At 46.8% G+C, this 18,612-nt stretch overlaps 1 protein-coding gene and 1 long non-coding RNA gene across 4 annotated transcripts in view; one reads left to right on the forward strand and one right to left on the reverse strand.

Moving 5' to 3' along the window:
* ERF (ETS2 repressor factor) overlaps positions 1 to 18,612 on the forward strand; it is a 53,407-nt gene that overhangs the window by 28,507 nt on the left and 6,288 nt on the right. The window contains exons 1-2 of one of the 2 annotated variants that reach the window (XM_056542926.1): positions 2,798 to 3,028; positions 17,799 to 18,033. In XM_056542926.1, the coding sequence (XP_056398901.1) occupies positions 18,002 to 18,033 (32 nt within the window). In that variant the 5' untranslated portion in view covers positions 2,798 to 3,028; positions 17,799 to 18,001. Of the gene's footprint in view, positions 1 to 2,797; positions 3,029 to 17,798; positions 18,034 to 18,612 lie in introns of those variants that run through there. The other variant, XM_056542925.1, reaches the window with a different exon arrangement.
* LOC130293806 (uncharacterized) overlaps positions 17,461 to 18,612 on the reverse strand; it is a 103,348-nt gene continuing 102,196 nt past the window's right edge. Inside the window, exons 2-3 of one of the 2 annotated variants that reach the window (XR_008848301.1) lie at positions 18,329 to 18,380; positions 17,461 to 17,884 (exon numbers count right to left, since the gene is read on the reverse strand). This is a non-coding gene — a long non-coding RNA (uncharacterized LOC130293806). Of the gene's footprint in view, positions 17,885 to 18,311; positions 18,381 to 18,612 lie in introns of both variants that reach the window. The other variant, XR_008848302.1, reaches the window with a different exon arrangement.

Below are 18,612 nucleotides of genomic sequence, written 5' to 3' on the forward strand. Positions count from 1 at the left end.
CATTTCTGCAAAGTTAGTAATTAGTTCATTGTGTAGTGGGATGCCCACCCCTCGCTCGTGGGTGCCGTGCCGCAGCGCCGTCTTGCACACAGAGCCCCATTGAAGTCAGCTCTTAGGATACATTCAGACTGTGATGTCAGAGGCTGGTAACTCTTCCCTTTAATTAGGGAGAACAGGCCGGACTGTGTGCCTGAGTCAGACTAAGGGGGAGGGAGGCTTGTTTGGGATGGTGGGTTGGGGAGGGGGGGGGGGGTTTGTTGCGAGAGGGGGGCATATGAGCTGAGGAGCGCAGTGATTCACCAGGAGATGTGGGGGCTCATTTCTGGACGCCTGCCATGCACAGGCATGGCAGATATGAAACACGTGGCCCACCCGTGCACTTAACCCAGTCTGTGCCAGGTAGGGGAGCATGGCCCCTATGATTTTCCTCCGTAATTATCCATGGAAGGCGCAACGGTGTCGCACATGTGGTTAACATCAGTCCATCTTTGCTTTTCGTCTCCATGATCTGGCGACATTGTCAGTGTCCGCGTAAACACTGGGAGTTAAAGGTTACAGTGATGGCGTGACTGGTGTCCAGGGGTTAAGTGCCCCAGTAGAGTGGTCCAAGCCAGTTCTCCTATCAATAGCCCCATTGTATGCATTCAACCCCCCTCCCCATCCACCTCCTCATTCCCCCGTGAGCTGTGCTTTCTCCAGCTGGACTTGTGTGCTCAGCACAGCCAAGTTTAACTGGATTCTGAGGATATCGGCACCTGGATTGTATAGAAAAAAGGGGGCTACAAGACCGCCATACGGGTTTGGGCTACAACAGCTACCAGCATTGTTTTCCGGTCACACTATTTGAGTCGGCCGTGTTATGTTGGAGCCATAAATGCCCTATACTTTATAGGAGTCTTGTTGCCCTGGGCCAATACCCAACGATTGTATTGATCCCGACTATCGGCCCGGTGCGGACTGTGTATGTTTGGCCTAGATTGGCTGCAATCCTTGCAGCTGCCGTTGTTTGGTACATAAATGCTAATGGAGATTTCCATAGACTTCTTCTTTGGAGCTTGACTATGGCGCTGCAGCTTTTGGGCATACCCGTTCATGGCATCTTTAAAATTTTTGCTTTTTGACACGTCTGCCATTTTGATCCATAAAACCTTTTTAGGTACCATTGTGGTTTTCCAGCTCTACAGGAAAGTACAGATGCAAATTGTTATTGTCCAGGATTAGAAATTTTGGGTGCCCACCCACATCCAATTATTTATTTATATATATTTTTTGCTACAAACAATGCCACTTTTTGTCTAGAGGCTATTTGGTATTGCTGTTCGGTCACACTCATTTGGTATTTGCTGTAGTACCAAACTCATCCTCCGGTTAACAGTGGCGCAGTTTCTGGAAAAAGGCAGTATTCTTGCTAACCCCAGACAATACCAATTAATAATTGCACCTATTTCTAAAGCTGGCCATACATTTCGGATAACTGTAGGCCAAAATGCACGGTACCAGGCTTCTAGAACCATAAAACCCTCACGTGAATCTTTATTGGTAATCTTAAGTGTTAATTCCAGAGGAAATTCCCTGAAGTCTTATTTATTTTTTGCTATTGCGAGAAAGATGGTGGCGCAGAAGGCGGGGCCTGGAACCAAACTTTGGCCCACAGGGCAGTCAGGGATACAGCCCTACAGTACAAGGGGTGTAATGGAGTCTTGGCACCTGTCCGGCCCAGTGCGTACAGGAAACCTAAAGAGGAAAGAGATGAAAAGGTCAGACACTAAGAGAGTTTTCACCTGGGCACCGAGCCAAACAAGCGAGAGGGCGGCCGACGGCTTAACCCTTCTGGGTGTTGAGACACTGCCGGCGACGGCAGAGCCAAATGTCTTGAGAGGCGTTGAATGTCATGTAAAACGGACAGGAAGGGAAGGTGTTGTTTTTTTTTTTTTTTTTTTATTCAGAAGAACCGATTATTTTTTTTAATTTATTTTGTTCCCTGTTTTTTTTTTTTTTTTTAAACTAATCCCAACTTATTTAATTAATTTATTTTTTTGCCTTCTCTGTAGTCCGTGTCCAGATTTCCATAATTCTCCCGGTTTACGACGTCTATAAATCTTCGAGTTGGACGCGATATGCGCTCCGGTATTAAAATCTGAAAGTCTCTGGCACAATAAATCGTTCTGCGAGGCATTTATTAAGCGCAATATCTTTATTCTAGGACTGTTTAATAATAGATTTCATTTTTTTATTTTTTATTTTTTTTTATCCAACCGACGGAGCTGTGAATTGTAGATCTCAATTTACAATGTACGGTAACTTATGTCACGGCAACAGGAGACCCATTGAAGTAGCAAAAATAAGAAAACAAAACTCTCTCTCCCCCTTTCCCAGCTTTGGTCCTGTTGCCATGCACACCATTTTCAGAATGAAAACTCCACGCTAGGATGTGCTTTAGCGCTGTACTCCTATACGTCCGCGGTCGTGCTGCAACAGGTATCGCTGCAACAGCGTAAAATCTCTCCGGGAGTTGAATGACAATTTATAGGATTTTTTTTTTGTTCACACTTACCGTATTTTTCGCCCTATAGGACGCACCGGAGTATAAGACGCACCCAATTTATAGGTGCAAAATCTAAAAAAAAAAAAAAAAAAGATTTTGAACCCAATAGTGGTCTTCAATCTGCGGACCTCCAGATGTTGCAAAACTACAACTCCCAGCATGCCCGGACAGCCGTTGGCTGTCCGGGCATGCTGGAAGTTGTAGTTTTGCAACATCTGGAGGTCCGCAGATTGAAGACCACTGCATAGGAGGTAATACTCACGTGTCCCCGCCGCTCCGGACCCGACACCGCTGCCCTGGATGTCGCTCCATCGCTGTCGCCGTGTCCCCGTTGCTCCGGAACGTCTCTGCTGCCGGCCGGGTATCCTTGCTCTCCGTCGCCGCCATCACGTCGTTACGCACGTACGCGACGACGTGATGACGAGGAAGGAGAGCGCCGGCCATACAGGGGATCCCTGAACGGAGAAGACGCAGAGGCGGCAGGTAAGGTCCCTCCCGGTGTCCTGTAAGCACTAACCCGGCTATTCAGTCGGGCTGTTCGGGACCGCCGCGGTGAAATCGCGGCGGTCCCGAACAGTCCGACTGAACAGCCGGGTTAGTGTCACTTTCCCTTCAGATGCGGCGGTCAGCTTTGATCGCCGCGTCTGAAGGGTTAATACAGGGCATCACCGTGATCAGTGATGTCCTGTATTAGCCGCAGGGACCGCCGCTATAGGGGTGTATACGCCGTTTAAGATGCACCGACTTTTCCCCCCAAGTTTTGGGGAAGAAAAAGTGCGTCTTATACGGCGAAAAATACAGTAATTATTATTATTTTTTTAAAGGTCTGTTGTACACGGCATTATGGGACCGCTGACTGGCATCTCTTTAGCCATCACATATATCCCCCCCCCCCCCCCACTATACTAGTGTCTATTTCCTATGGGGTGCGACCGGCCAGCTGCACAGATAGGCCCACATTGTGTCACTCCATACATTCCTATGAGAAGCCTCATTGTGTGCCGCGGCCCATTGTACAGCGAAATAGTCATAGGTCATGTGTTACAGTAACTTTTTGCCCTGTCGAAAACTGGTATCAAAGTTATTGCACCCCCTGAAGAATAAATATATTGCAAAGTGAGATGTAAAATTGAGCTCTGGGTCTTTTTAAAACCTTAAAATGATTTAAAATTTTGTTTTGAAATTTTATTTATTTTTTAAACTTTTTTCTTTCTTTTTGTAAATACATATAGCCAAAGAGTGATAGGGAGCGCGTTTGTCCTCTGCTGCAGTTGGGCCCTAAGGGGTTAATGTGTGGGTCTGTGCTGTATATTTGGTGCAGTTATAGATCTGGGTGTATTTTGCTGCTTCTTATTCTTGAAGTAGTTTATTTTTAGCCTGCCTTTCACTCTCTTTCTCTGTATTTCCCGTTGCTTGGAGACTGGCACTCGTTTCTCTTTCCTCCCCGTTCTTACGGCTGCCGCCTCCCATTTACATTTACTTTGCACCCTTTCTTTGCTGGGGACGGTGTTGATATGTCACCTGGGTGATGGTTGGCCGGTGAGAGTCACTGGGGCCTTAACTTGTAGGAAGTTTTAGGCTCGTCTGTCTTGGAAGGTTTTTCACTTGGTAATACCAGCATCCACACATCCTTGGTCCTTAGGGTCATTGCCCCTTAAGTGGATTGTTCTGACCCGCTAACATTTTTGGATGGATAGATAGATAGATAGATAGATATATATATATGTATATGTATATGTATATGTATATAATATTTATTTTTATTTTTTGAATATTCCGAATTAAATTTTATCTTGATCCTGTTCCATCACCACCTCCTTAGTTGACTCACTTCTCACCGGTCAGATACCTATTATCTAGTTTTGTGGAATCAGCCTATTGATGATTGAAAACTGTTTAATCAGACGCCCTTTATAAAAAATTAATAAACAATTTGGCTGGCCCACATCATCCAATCTGGTGGTGGTTCGTAAGCAGCATGTGTAAGGTAAACTCTTTTAGGGGGTATTGAATGCAATACAGGACCGTAAACCCCCCCCCCTTCCTCCCCTCCATGTTCAGATGCCGTGGAAAATTTCCAACATGGCCTTTTTTTCCCCCCTTCCTTACTGTAGGGAAAATCTGCTGTGAAATTGTGCAACAAGTTTGCGACGTACTGTTTTTTTTTTTTTTTTTTTTTTGAGCAAGAATTGTTCCTGCAGAACAATCCTTTTGATAGTTTTATCGATGATTTTCATAAATGTTATGTGCATTCGCAAGAATGAATCCTTTTTTTACATGGGCCAATTATCGACTAAATGGACATTTGTTTATAATTATTGCCCCATGTAGGAGAGACCCTGTGATGGCTAGGACCATAAAATGTTGACTTTGTGTATCTGATCCTTCCAATGTTTCTTCCTTAAAAAATCTTCTAGTTGCCATTGGTGGAATGCCAATCTATGTAAGCCAAACACGTTATGTGTGCGCAGATTTGTGTATGTGTAGATGTATATGCATTTATATATTGCATGTTTTTAACATTATTTCCCAACGCACACGTCCCGATCCGTGTTCTTTATTGTCCTGTGGTGGGTTTTGATCTTCTTAATTTAAGGTAGCTGCCTCCCCCTTTCTTGCCAGCAGATGACCTCACCCTCTTAATGCCTTTCCCTGCGTCCTTGGCTTCTCTCTTGTCTTGCTCCCTGGCGTCCATTACAGGGACGTTAAATTATTGATGCCTCCTGATTTGTTTGGGGTTTGGGGAAATGGCAGAACCACAGAACCGCTCCTCCCTCCTCACCTCCCCCTCCATAATGTTTACAGATAGGAAGCATCTCGGGAAACAGCGGGAGATGCTGGAAGTTATAGATTTGGGACGGGTGGAGATGAGCTTGAAGAGTATCCTGCGGACAAATTAATTTTTATACTGACCGCAGACGTAAACAGGACATATTAGAGGTCAGCGCGCAGTACAAGTGTGTTCTCGCCTTTCGCTTGCAGGCGCGATGTCTTAGTTTCAGAAAGCGCCTACACATGGGTAACAATAGCTCCGTCCTGTCTGGGCACGCCGTGAATACTAGGTGTCTGTGTTGGGACATGTGATGTGGTTGAAAGGTGCAGAGGTCACTGCTGTGTTTTTAAGCTCATAGTCTGTCGAAACATCAGAATTTCCATAGGACGAAAATTTACAAAAAAACTTTGCATGGAACTTCATTTATGCTGACATGGGCTTCTTTCGTACCCATTGGTGACACTTGATCTTCCCAGACACATTAAAGTTGATGAAGAAAATTGGGTAAAATTTACCATCAATGATCATTTTAGCGTCCTGTTGAGTGTCGTCTGGAGAGAAAACTGTCTGCATTTTTGCCCAATAGGTAAATTATCTTTTGTCCCACGAAACAAGGAAAAACAGTTCTTCAAAGATTGCACATCCTTCACGCGTTGGTCACGTATGGACAGTTATCCACACGAATTAGACGGATGTCAGCCAAACCCCCTGATTATGACAGGACTGGTCCCATTAAAACATATGGTGACCTCCCACCTTTACCTGACAAATGTCCTTGTCATTAAAGCAGGATTAATGGGCCCTGAATACGGAGCGATTCACCGGTAAACAACTTGAATGGCGTTACGGGGACAGCAAATTGTCGCCTGGTTGGAGGCTTTTACATCAGCAGTTGTAGTGACGCAGAATCCATCTCTATATTATCCCACCTTAATAAATAAACGTTAGATCATATTGAGCGGATTAGTCACTTCCACACTCCTCCTCCATGTGCAGCGATTGACTCATGTGCTTATCGCTCTATTTCCAGATCTGTATAGATGAGTGTGTGTCATTGTTTGCCGTAAGATCTCACATCTTTGTTTCCCTCTACCAGGAAGTAGGTTCACTTAAAGGATCATAGAAAAAATACAATTTGTAATCGGAGTTGGGCCATTTTACCCCAAAGAGGCAAAGCAGAGTATGGAGTAAGTGCTCCCATGGGGGATGATACACACATTTCCTAAAATTCTGAATTTGTGATACAACCCCAGCTCTACTCTATCTTTGATTTTGGTGACATCCCCTGTGACTTTTTTGATGGTGTCCCATCCCTTACATGGATTCCACTAGCAAAACAGTGGTCTTCAAAGTGTGGCCCTTCCAGATGTTGCAAAACTACTACTCCCAGCATGTGGTGGGAGTTGTCGTTTTAAAAGATGTGAAGGGCCACCCTTTGGAGACCACGGTCTTAGAAGAGGGGGATTTAAGGACTCATATATTATTTATGCTCGGAAATAAAAGACAAAAATGAGAGAAAGGGGGTGCTCCCTTTTTAACAAGTAAAGGTTCTGTGTGTCCCTCCACCACACCTAGGTGATTTTACTCGCCTGTTGGTTCAAATCTCTGTTGAGGATTGGTGGGTAGAGGTAATAGGAAGCTGCTGCACCCGGACCGGGACTGGTCTCTTAGAAGGAAGAGCCAGTTGTACGACACGAATAACTCCAAAAGAGGCAAAAACGGTCTTATGAGGCGCTGCTTTTGGAGGTCACAAAACGGAGAGACTCAGGCCAGCACAGCACAAATGGTATACTAGCACTCTTCAAATGCTGATGGGTGCAAGAGATGCTGGAAAGGATCCTGTGTGATGCGGCGCTGGCGTGGGTCTGACCCACGCCAGCGCCGCATCACACAGGATCCTTTCCAGCATCTCTTGCACCCATCAGCATTTGAAGAGTGATGTTATACGTTTTGGACCAGAGGAAGGCGCTCTGTATGTGCCGAAACGCGTTGTCCTTTTTGCAAATAAAAACCACTTGTCCTGTGCTGGCCTGAGTCCCCGTTTTGTGACCTCCAAAAGCAGCGCCTCATAAGACCGTTTTTGCCTCTTTTTGAGTTATTCATATTATTTATGCGGAAAAGATGGTAGGGACTTTAACTGGGCACTTTTGACATTTCTTTTCAACATGTAAAAAAAAAAAATGTTTTTAATAGATAGGGGTCTGATTGTTCTGCAATAACAGCGATTCAATTGCGATATATCATGCAGGCATAGCTTCAGCTGAACTCTCTTAACCCTTGTAGGTGACGTTTTATGGTCTGGTTTTTATCTCACTTGCATAATAGCTTAAAAAAAAAAAAAAAAAAAAAAAGGGTCTCCCTGAAGTGTAGTTTAAGGGTTTATTTGTTCAGCTTACTGCTATCTCTCCCCCAATATACGTGTGTGTTCCACTTGGCTGTGCCTTCCTATATTCTTAGTGGATACGATGCTCACAGGCGGCTCGTCTCTAAGAACAAGGATCAGGCAGTTGAAATTAAACTTGCCTGATCCTTCTCTATGCCGACTTCTTCCAGTGGAGCCGAATTGGGCGGCCCCCATGCACATTAAACCGTGTGCCTTTCCGTCAGGTTTTGCCAACACCTCTCTAATGTGTAATGGGGGCCTTGATCCTGTGAGTCGAACATAAACAGGTCACCTGAAACGCAACCCCCCCCCCCCCAACAAAAAATGTAAAATATCCCTCATCTAAACAATAATCTTTGCATCTTTGACCAGCGTAACTAATGGACAACTGTCTGACATTGTATTTGACTGCACGACCATCCCCCGTCCTTGTTGGTTGATGATTCTGGATCCTGGTCAATTATCTTGATGGCCTTGACATCTCCTGAGGTTTATGAGCTGATAAGGAACGTCTACAGCTGACAATGCATTTGGCCCCTTCCTGTTGACTGGTATAAGGGGGCACTGAGGGGTCCGGTTGATGTTTAATCCGAGCAGTACTGGAGCATGGTTCCTCTTGTCTGTCTTTGGCCAAGTGGACTTTTGGATTTTTAGTCACGGATGTAATTTTCCAGTTCGTCTCCCTCAGCTGTTGATTCCACCACATCTGTAAACATTTTTTTATTACACATACTTCAGCCCTTACAAAAGTGGTAACGTTAACAGAATGCCTTCCCTTCCACTTCCCGGCAGGCCAGGACGTCCAGTGAGCTGGTAGAAGAAAAGACTCCTTTGTGTGTTGTATGTCGATGCACACCTCGTGCCATGTTGTGTGACTGCAGGCACGTGATCCGGCCTCATAAAGACGGCTTGTGCTATCCTGAGCTATACATGTGAGGCCTTAAATAAAGGTTTATAGACGTCCATCGTCTGGAGGAGCTTAGAACTCTTACAAATGTTGGTGAAATAACTATCGGAGAAAATCTCCTGGATTTATGTTCTTCTTATTTATTACTAAAAATTCTGGAAGGGGTGTGCAGATTGGCGCTAAAAGTGGTGTCTTAAAGGTCTTTGTCTTGTTAGTTTCAGTATTGTGGCCCGTTTGGGGGATTCTGGAATTAAAATGTCTTGAAACTTGCAGTAATAACTATTTGTCACTTTTTGTTCTCGTCTTACCTCGCCCTAAAGAGTTTTACATTATCGTTGCTTTTAGTGGGTTAGTGGACCCTTTTTGGCCACAAAAGGGAATGTAAGACAATAAAGAACTAAATTCTTTATGGAGAGGTCACTCCATAACACTGGGCGCTTAGTTAGAATACAGTGACCCCCCCGACCTACGATGGCCCCGACATACGATCATTTCAACATGCGATGGTCTCTTAGAGGCAGCATCAACATACGATGCTTTTGTATGTCGGGGCCATCGCATAAACAGCTATCCGGCAGCGCAGACTGCTTCAGCTGCCACCGGATAGCCGTATACGGTGGCCCGTGTGGTCCGCTGACGATCACTTGCCTGTCCTCGGGGCTCCGGCGCGTCCTCTTCGGGATCCCCTGCATCGTCGGCGCTCTCCATCGTCGTCATCACGTCGCAGCGCGCGCCGTCCCGTCATCCGTCCCTTTTTCCTCCAGACATTTGGTTATGTAAATGGATTTTTTAATAAGTGCTTATCAACTTATATATAGTTAATAGGTGCCCATATCTGGCATTTATCTGCCAAATGCTAGAACTCTTGTGCCACGACCACATGGCAGAGTACAGCGGTCCCTCAAGTTACAATATTAGTTGGTTCCAGGACGACCATTGTATGTTGAAACCATTGTATGTTGAGTCCACAACTCTTTGGAAACCTGGTAATTGGTTCTGAAGCCACCAAAATGTCATCCAAAAAATAGGAAAAAGTGAGGATTAAAGAAAAATAAGTAGATAACTAATATAGATAAAGCAAATCATTACACATAAACGTAAGAAAGCTGTAATCACTGTCTATTTCAGTGTTTCCCAACCAGGGTGCCTCCAGCTGTTGCAAAACTACAACTCCCAGCATGCCCGGACAGCCAAAGGCTGTCCGGCCATGCCCGGAGTTGTAGTTTTGCAACAGCTGGAGGCAACCTCTTTGGGAAACACTGGTCTATGTAGAGGACAGGAGCTTTTTCAGGGTCCTGTACAGAACACGCAATGTCCTTGTAGTTGTAGTTTTGCAACAGCTGGGGGCACCCTGCTTGGGAAACACTGGTCTATGTAGAGGACAGGAGCTTTTTCAGGGTCCTGTACAGAACACGCAATGTCCTTGTAGTTATAGTTTTGCAACAGCTGGGGGCACCCTGCTTGGGAAACACTGGTCTATGTAGAGGACAGGAGCTTTTTCAGGGTCCTGTACAGAACACGCAATGTCCTTGTAGTTGTAGTTTTGCAACAGCTGGGGGCACCCTGCTTGGGAAACACTGGTCTATGTAGAGGACAGGAGCTTCTTCAGGGTCCTGTACAGTACACGGTGTCCTAAAAAAGGAAAATGGAGCCGCCCTCACCTGGTGTCCAAAGGAGAAGCTAACCCTGGCACAGATAAAGAGTACAGAACATGTAATACCTCCCTGTACTGTAGGGGGCGTTACCAGACACCAGTCAGTGCATGCACTTCAGTAATACAAGGGTTTTACGAGTGAAATATCCATTCTGATTGGTCTGTTCTTCCAGCCATTGACACGTTTCGCAGATTCCGAAGCATTGTATGTTGAGTCTGGTTTCAAGTTACAATGGTCCAGAAAAGACTACTGTATGTTGAAACTATTGTATGTCGAGGCCATTGTAAGTTGAGGGATCACTGTACCATGCACAGAGCTTGTACGGTGGCACTTAGAGTAGGGTTTGGCTGATATTCACGATTTTGGTCGTTACCCTGCGCCCGCCCCGGCCCCATTGCCCCCCCCCCAATCCCCGGTTTTATAATTACCTGTTCCCGGGGTCCACGCTACTTCTGGCTCCTGCTGTGCGCAATGACGAGTGACGTCCTCAATACGACGTCAGCGCGCACAGTGACAGCTCAGGAGGACGCCACCGGAGCCAGATATATAGTGTGTCCTGGGAACAGATAATTATAAAACCGGGGATGGGGGGGTGCGGCGCGGTGCGGTGATAGGACTCAGGAGGACCCCCGGACAGGCAGGGGGAGAGAAGCGGGTGGCGGTGGTCTATGGCACCGCAAAAGCCGCTGCAGTTCATTGATTTTGATTTAAAGCGCCCGTTTTAAATCAGTGATCAATACCGGGGGTTATTTGGGGGGGGGGGGGGGGTGGTAATAAATAGCCGTTAACTTATACCGGAATATCGGTATAAGTTATCGGCTATCTGCCCCAACCTCCACAGATTATCGGTATTGGCTCTAAAAAAATCGATATCGGTCGATCCCTTAGAGCCCCCCGACAAAACCGTGCTACATTGTAGTGGGCGTCCCTTGTGCCTCCACCTGACCTTGTGTCACAGAGTAGGAATGTTTTGTACACTTTGGTTAATTCCTACGTTCCTTACTAAATTCTATAATATTTCGGTCCTGGAGAGCCGCCCGTGACCCTTCTAGATGGACAAATCCCCGGCTCTGCTCTGCGGATGAAGTTACTTTTGTGCAGATCTATTGATCTGGAAGGGCGAGGATATTTACTGGAGTCAGGAAGGATTTTGTTTTCCTCCGAGAACCGGAATTGCCAAGTGGTGGACGGTGGCGTTTTTTTTTTTTTTTTTTTTGTTGTTTTTTTAATTCTTTGCCGTCTTCCTGCAGGTCAATAGATCTCGCCCAGTAAAGTATAGAACAGGAAGGATGAGGGAGCCGAGTCTGCTGCAATCTGAGAGACTTCATTATCCTTCAAGCCATAGAATTAACTTGTGCAGGTCTCTATCTCCCAGTCTCTCTAAAGCAGCGGTCTTCAAACTGTGGCCCTCCAGATGTTGCAAAACTACAACTCCCAGCATGCCCGGACAGCCAACGGCTGTCCGGGCATGCTGGGAATTGTAGTTTTGTAACATCTGGAGGGCCACAGTTTGAAGACCACTGCTCTAAAGTATGCACGTATTGATATCTATAAAAATAGACGCTCACATTATCTATCAATTTATCAACACGGACCCTTAGTATTTCCCTTATTTCAACAACGGGATGGAATAGGTTTTATATAATGATTATTATGTATATTTACACAACCTTTCTTGTTGGGGAAACGCTGCCACAAAGAAATATTTTAAAAATTCAGCACCACTTTATATAGAAAGTATTTTTTCCAGTTAGGATTGCCAAGGGTTAAAACTGTAAAAACCTATAACTGGTCACACAGCCCTCCAGACCTAAAGGGTCCATTGTGGACTTTTGGACATTGGGGGAGATTTATCAAAACCTGTAAAGAGGAAGAGGGGTGCAGTTGCCCATGGCAACCAGTCAGATTACTACTTCTTTCATTTTTAAAGGGTTACTCCGCCCTTATACATCTTATCCCCTGTCGAAAGGATAGGGGAGAAGATGTCAGATGGCGGGGGTCCCACCGCTAGGGACCCCCCCCCCCCCCGGGATTTCTGCTGCAGCACCCACCTGTTGCGGCTTCCGGCAGCGCTGGAGGCTCTCTTCCTAATGGCTCACGACCACGGTGACGGGAGATCGTGACGTCACGACTCTGCCCGTGTGACAAAAAACCCCGCCCCCTCAATGCAAGTCTATGGGAGGGGACGTGGCGGCTGTCACGCCCCCTCCCATAGGCTTGCATTGAGGGGCGTGACGTCACACAGGGGCGGAGTCGTGACGTCACCTCTCCGTGGTCGGGAGCCGAAGCCTACATCGTTTCCGGAAGCCGCAGCAGGTGGGTGCTGCAGCCGAGATCCCGGGGGTCCCCAGCGGCGGGACCCCCGCCATCTGACATCTTATCCCCTATCCTTTGGATAGGGGATAAGATGTCTAGGGGCGGAGTACCCCTTTAAAGAGACCTGTATAAAATGAAAGAAGCCATCTGGTTGCCATGGGCAACTGCACCACTCTTCCTCTTCCCATGTTTTGATAAATCTCCTCCATTGTTCTCTGTTATCAGCCATTTTTGGCTGAGGAAAGGCTGACAGTCAAGGAGAATCACTGCGCCCATGCTTTATTTCCTCTCCAGAGACGAGAACCTCCATTTACATACACGTTCAAGGACGCCGTAGACACAATGAAGGGGAGCGCCTTTGTCGATTTTTTTTTTTTTTTTTTTTTTTAAACCTGTCCTTGAAATTGTATTGTGAGCGCAAATAAAGTATCTAATACAAGTATTCTTTCCCCGGCGACAATCGCCTTCCGTACGTACGAGCGACTGATATCATGAGTCTGGCTTTTATAATGCTACACTTCTAGAAACTTTAGGCTAAGTGGCTTTTTTTTTTTTCTATCGAGAGGAAAGCAGAGGAGCCGCATTGTTACAGCTTTATATGGAGGATAGAGATGAGCGAACTTACAGTAAATTCGATTCGTCACAAACTTCTCGGCTCGCCAGTTGATGACTTTTCCTGCATAAATTAGTTCAGCTTTCCGGTGCTCCGGTGGGCTGGAAAAGGTGGATACAGTCCTAGGAGACTTTCCTAGGAATGTATCCACCTTTTCCAGCCCACCTGAGCACCGGAAAGCTGAACTAATTTACGTTCGAGGACTAAACAACTTTATCGGTTTTAGGTGAAAAAAAAAATTTGGTAACTTTCTAATAAACTGTGTTTCCGTATTTCCGTATCTCCTCTTCCTTACGACAAATTAAAATGTTGTCTTTTCTGCTCACAGCTGGGTGTTTGTTACATTTTGTATGAAGCCTAAGAGATCCTCTGTGAGCTAAGGTAGGGTTGGGCGGTATATATACCGGTTCATACCGAATACCGAAATTTTTGTGCTGCACGATATGAATTTTAGCCCATACTGCAATACCGTTTTTTGCCCCTCCCCTCGGGAATGAATTATCAGCCCAGCGATGCGCTGTCCCTACATCAGGGAACTAATCATATGTGACCCGCGAGCGCTGTTCTGCCGCCCCCCCCCCCCCCCAATTAATTATTAGCGCTGCGCTGTCCCCACTCACATATGTCACCCGCAAGCGCTGCCCTCCTCGTCCTCCTGTTTGTTGCTGGCGCTGACACTCTATATCAGTGGTCCTCAACCTCCCAGATGTTGCAAAACTACAACTCCCAGCATGCCCGGACAGCCGTTGGCTGTCCGGGCATGCTGGGAGTTGTAGTTTTGCAACATCTGGAGGTCCGCAGGTTGAAGACCACTGCTCTATACTGTATCCCTATGCCCGGGCTGCAAAAGGTAAACAAAATAAACTTTAACTCCCCTTCCCCGTCGGTCCGGACCAGCTTCCTAGGGAATGGAACGTCGGACAGACGTAAGCCTATCACCGGCCGCAGCGATGTTCCGCCTCGGCCAGTGATGGGTTGAGCGCACTGTCATGTAAGGAGCCGGCTTCTTACATGACAGTGGGCTCAGCCAATCGCCAGCCAAGGCGGAACATCGCTGCGGCCGGCGATAGGCTTACGTCTGTCCGACGTTCACGTCCCCAGGAAGAGCGTAAGGCCAACGTAGGAACATGCGTTAAAGTTTATTTTATTTTTTTTACTTTTTGCAGCCTGGGCGTAGGGTTACAGCTATAGAGCGTCAGCCCTGGTGGCCGCAACAAACAGGAGGACAGCGCTTGCGGGTGACATGAGTAGTACCCCGATGGGGAGAGAGCGCAGCGCTGGGCTAATATTGTTTTTTTTTTGGGGGGGGGGGGAATACCGTTATATACCGCGGAACCCCCACAAGCTACAAAAATACCGTGATACACATATTTGGCCATACCGCCCAGCTCTAAGCTAAGGATCCTTTTTAGGCAGAAAAAACATAATTGGCGCACCTTAAGGAGAGGTCTCTATGTCCAGCGATGACTTTTGGGGCCGCACAATTGCAGTGATCAGCTGACTAATAAGCGACCACTTGTTCTTTGGGCCTTTTACATGGGGCAATATGGGACTTATGCTGCCATAGGTGGTACAGGTGATGCATGCCGCTATATGGTGGCATCAGGACATCCTCCAAGTATATACCGGATTTACGGCATGTTCACACTGAGGAAATTCCACGCCACCCAGAAGTGGAATTTATATAACTTTTGAATTTGCAGCAAAAGCGCCAAAAGTCCCACAATTGATAATGGCCTTTTTTTGTACAGACCTAACTGAAAGAGTGAAGATCTTCCGTCAAATCGTTCCGCTACGGAACTTCTAATGTATAAACTGCGCAATGGAGTTCCCATTGAGGTCAATGGGAGGCTGCTGCAAGACAATGATTTTGCTTAATCATTTCTGAGCTGATTCTCCTTTGTGTGAACTGGGTCTTAGAGTCAACAGACCATAAACAACTCATCACAAATCTTCTGACCTCTGATGGTTTCCTACAATGTGTCAGCATGGAGTCCTGGCTGTTTTTAGCTCAGATTATCTAGACTGGATAGAATTGTGGCTATAAATACTAAAGTGATAAAATAATTCCTTGCCTTGCCATAGAGCCTCTGGCGACCACAATTAGAGGTTCTCCAACTATTCAGGGTATTCAGACAGACGCGGGCGAACATAAGGTGGCCCTCTTTGTGGACGAACCTCTCTTTGACTGTCTCTTCCCGTCTTACTCCGGCTCTTCCATAGAGTTGTATTGAGGGGGCGTGCCAGCTGCCGCTTCGTGCGGTGGTCAACACGCCCCTTCCCGCGGTCTGCCAGGGCTCCGTACAGGAGATCGTGGGGGGCACCAGCGTTTCTGAAAATGATCCCCTATCCTTAGGATAGGGGATAAGTTTTTCAGCGCTGGACTACTCCTTTTTAAGAGAGTGACAAGGAACATGCGCAGTCCTAGCGGCCATTATACGGCTGGGATGAATGGGCACTCTGGTAATCGATGGAGGTCTAGTTGTTGGATAATGATTGCTGTAGGGTGGCATACCCCTTAGCGCTTCATCTGTTTCGAGCAGCTAGTTGCAAACCTGTAGTATAAAACTTTGTTGGTGTTTTTTACCTCACGTTTGTGTTTTTGAATTGTTTAGATCACCAAGGCGACCTCCTCCTCAGTATCTTTGTAGCCCTTTGGTACCCGCTGTGGGGGACGTGAGTAAATGGATGGTGTGCGGGAGGAGGACTTGATGGGACAGTCCCCCCTTCACACCAGTGCCCCCCTACCCCCTCTTACTTCTGTACTCCTGGAAGGAATGTGCAGGAGACGGGCCGCTCTCTTTGCCCTTATAATAAAAGGGCCTTTGTGTGGGATGATGTGACCTCAGTAGGGAGTTATTTGGTGTGCGCTGAGGATGGAGGGAGCTGTGAGCTGGCAGGCCGCGCCACACACCACAGCCTCACATGTTTAGAGTAAGTTCACGTGGTTACGGGGCAGGCACCGACCCATCCTGCCTGGGAAGTCCTGGCTATTTTTTTTTTTTTTTTTTTTTTCGCTTTTATTATTTTTTATTTTTGTCTGCCACCTAGTCAGCACTTTACTGTATACTGCAGCCTGTTCCCTGTGGGCACAATGGACCCTTTACACCGTGTGCCCGAAAGGCCACTGTACTTAAAAACTGGAGTTCCCAAATGTAAATGAATGGATGAGAGGGAGACAGATGTTGGCCATTTTGCCCTATATGTCGTACTGGTAATCAATTATTACTTGCATTTCTCTTACGTTTAATGCAGGGTGCCCAAACCAGCATCCCTCCAGCTGTTGCAAAACTACAACTCCCAGCATCCCCCCAGCTGTTGCCCTATATGTCGTACTGGTAATCAATTATTACTTGCATTTCTCTTACATTAAAGGAGTAGTCCAGTGGTGAACAACTTATATACTATCCTAAGGATAGGGGATAAGTTGCAGATCGCAGGGGGTCCGACCGCTGGGGCCCCCCTGCGATCTCCTGTACGGGGCCCCGACAGCCCGCTGGAAGGGGGGGGGGGGGGGGGAGAGTGTCGACCTCCGCACGAAGCGGCGGCCGACACGCCCCCTCAATACAACTCTATGGCAGAGCCGGAGCGCTGCCTTCGGCAATCTCCGGCTCTGCCATTGCATTGTATTGAGGGGGCATGTCGGCCGCCGCTTTGTGCGGTGGTCGACACCCGCTATCTGGCCGGAGAGCCGTGGCCCAGTACAGAGAGATCGCAGGGGGCCCCAGCGGTCGGACCCCCCGCGACCTCAAACTTATCCCCTATCCTTGGGATAGGGGATACGTTTTTCACCACTGGACTACCCCTTTAATGCAGGGTGCCTAAACCAGCATCCCTCCAGCTGTTGCCAAACTACAACTCCCAGCATGCCCTGACAGCCTTCGGCTGTCAGGGCATGCTGGGAGTTGTAGTTTGGCAACAGCTGGAGGCACACCACTTTAGTAGAGGATATCAATCTCCAATCTCGAGCATAGGCCACACACGCACCCCCACTCGCCGTAAGGGTCAATTCATGCGGGACAGGATTGCTTCTGCTATGCACCGTAAGAAAAATCCACAATGGAATATAGTGTAAGGGTACATTCCCACACGGCGTATTTGCTGCTGCGTATTTTATTTTCTCTGTTTAAGTCAATGGGTAGGAAAATACGCAGCACCAATTACGCAGCAAAATACGCCGTGTGGGAACGTACCCTAAGGCAAGTGGATGAGAACTTTTTCTTAAAAAATAAATCCTGTCCACATGCTGCAGAAATCTCGTTCGGCGAAATTGACATTTTATAATGTCCAGTAATTACATTTCTGTTGTATATTGTTTAACTTTGTCGCGGATTCACTGGTGTAGACAAAATCTGCAATCGGTAATGAAACCATTGATGGTTCTTCTAAGGTGCCTGAGAAATGACAAGTCTGCAATATTATGGCCCAGTGTATCCGATTTAAGGTGGTGGTTAATGGGTGGCAGCATTTTACCGCATTGCGGGCTGTTTAGGCTTAATTTGTGCCCTCTTTTTATAAGGTTTATATTTTTCTTTCTGCTGCTTTTGGTGTGTCCCAGTCTATTACAGACCAATCGGTTTTTAATGAAATTTTCTTCTTCTTCCAGGGTTCGCCTTTCCTGACTGGGCCTATAAGCCGGAGTCCAGCCCGGGCTCCAGACAGATCCAGCTCTGGCACTTCATTCTAGAGCTTCTGAGAAAAGAAGAATATCATGATGTCATCGCCTGGCAAGGAGATTACGGAGAATTTGTTATAAAGGACCCAGATGAGGTGGCGCGGTTATGGGGCGTGCGCAAGTGTAAACCTCAAATGAACTACGATAAGCTGAGCCGGGCACTCAGGTAAGATTACACTTTTGCGCTGCGATTTTTAAATCATTGATCTGCAGCGGCTTTTGCCCCGCCGGGGGGTTTGTGTTAAATAGCCGATAACTTATACCGGGATATCGATCGGTATAAGTTATCGGCTATCGGCCTGAAAGGTACCAGATTATCGGTATCTGCCCTAAAAAAAATCGATATCGGTCGATCCCTAATCTCCTTGTTGTCCTGTTATTTGCTGTATCTAACTTCCAGCTTATAAGGGGTTACAAGTTGACTGGACTCAGTTCTGCGCTCACCTATTTACTTCTCATACCTGCGGTGGGAGGCGGGGTGTAATTATAAGGTTCCGCGTGTCTCCAGTACACCTGGGGGTTCAGAAAAGACAAGTTGTTTAGCAGGAGGGGTAATTACTGGGTTACATCCAGCAAAATATACCCAATGCAAGATAACAGGCCTGCGACTGTAAGGACAAGCAAACCCTTCTAGGTGACTGCAAATTATACAGGCAATTATTCCCCACAATTCCCAAATCTGTCCATGCTTTATTAATGTTTTCCTGTTGGAAAACACCTGGAAGTCGGGATGAATTACACTTGG

This window comes from Hyla sarda, chromosome 10 (assembly GCF_029499605.1).
Source record: "Hyla sarda isolate aHylSar1 chromosome 10, aHylSar1.hap1, whole genome shotgun sequence".
Lineage (NCBI taxonomy): Eukaryota > Metazoa > Chordata > Amphibia > Anura > Hylidae > Hyla > Hyla sarda.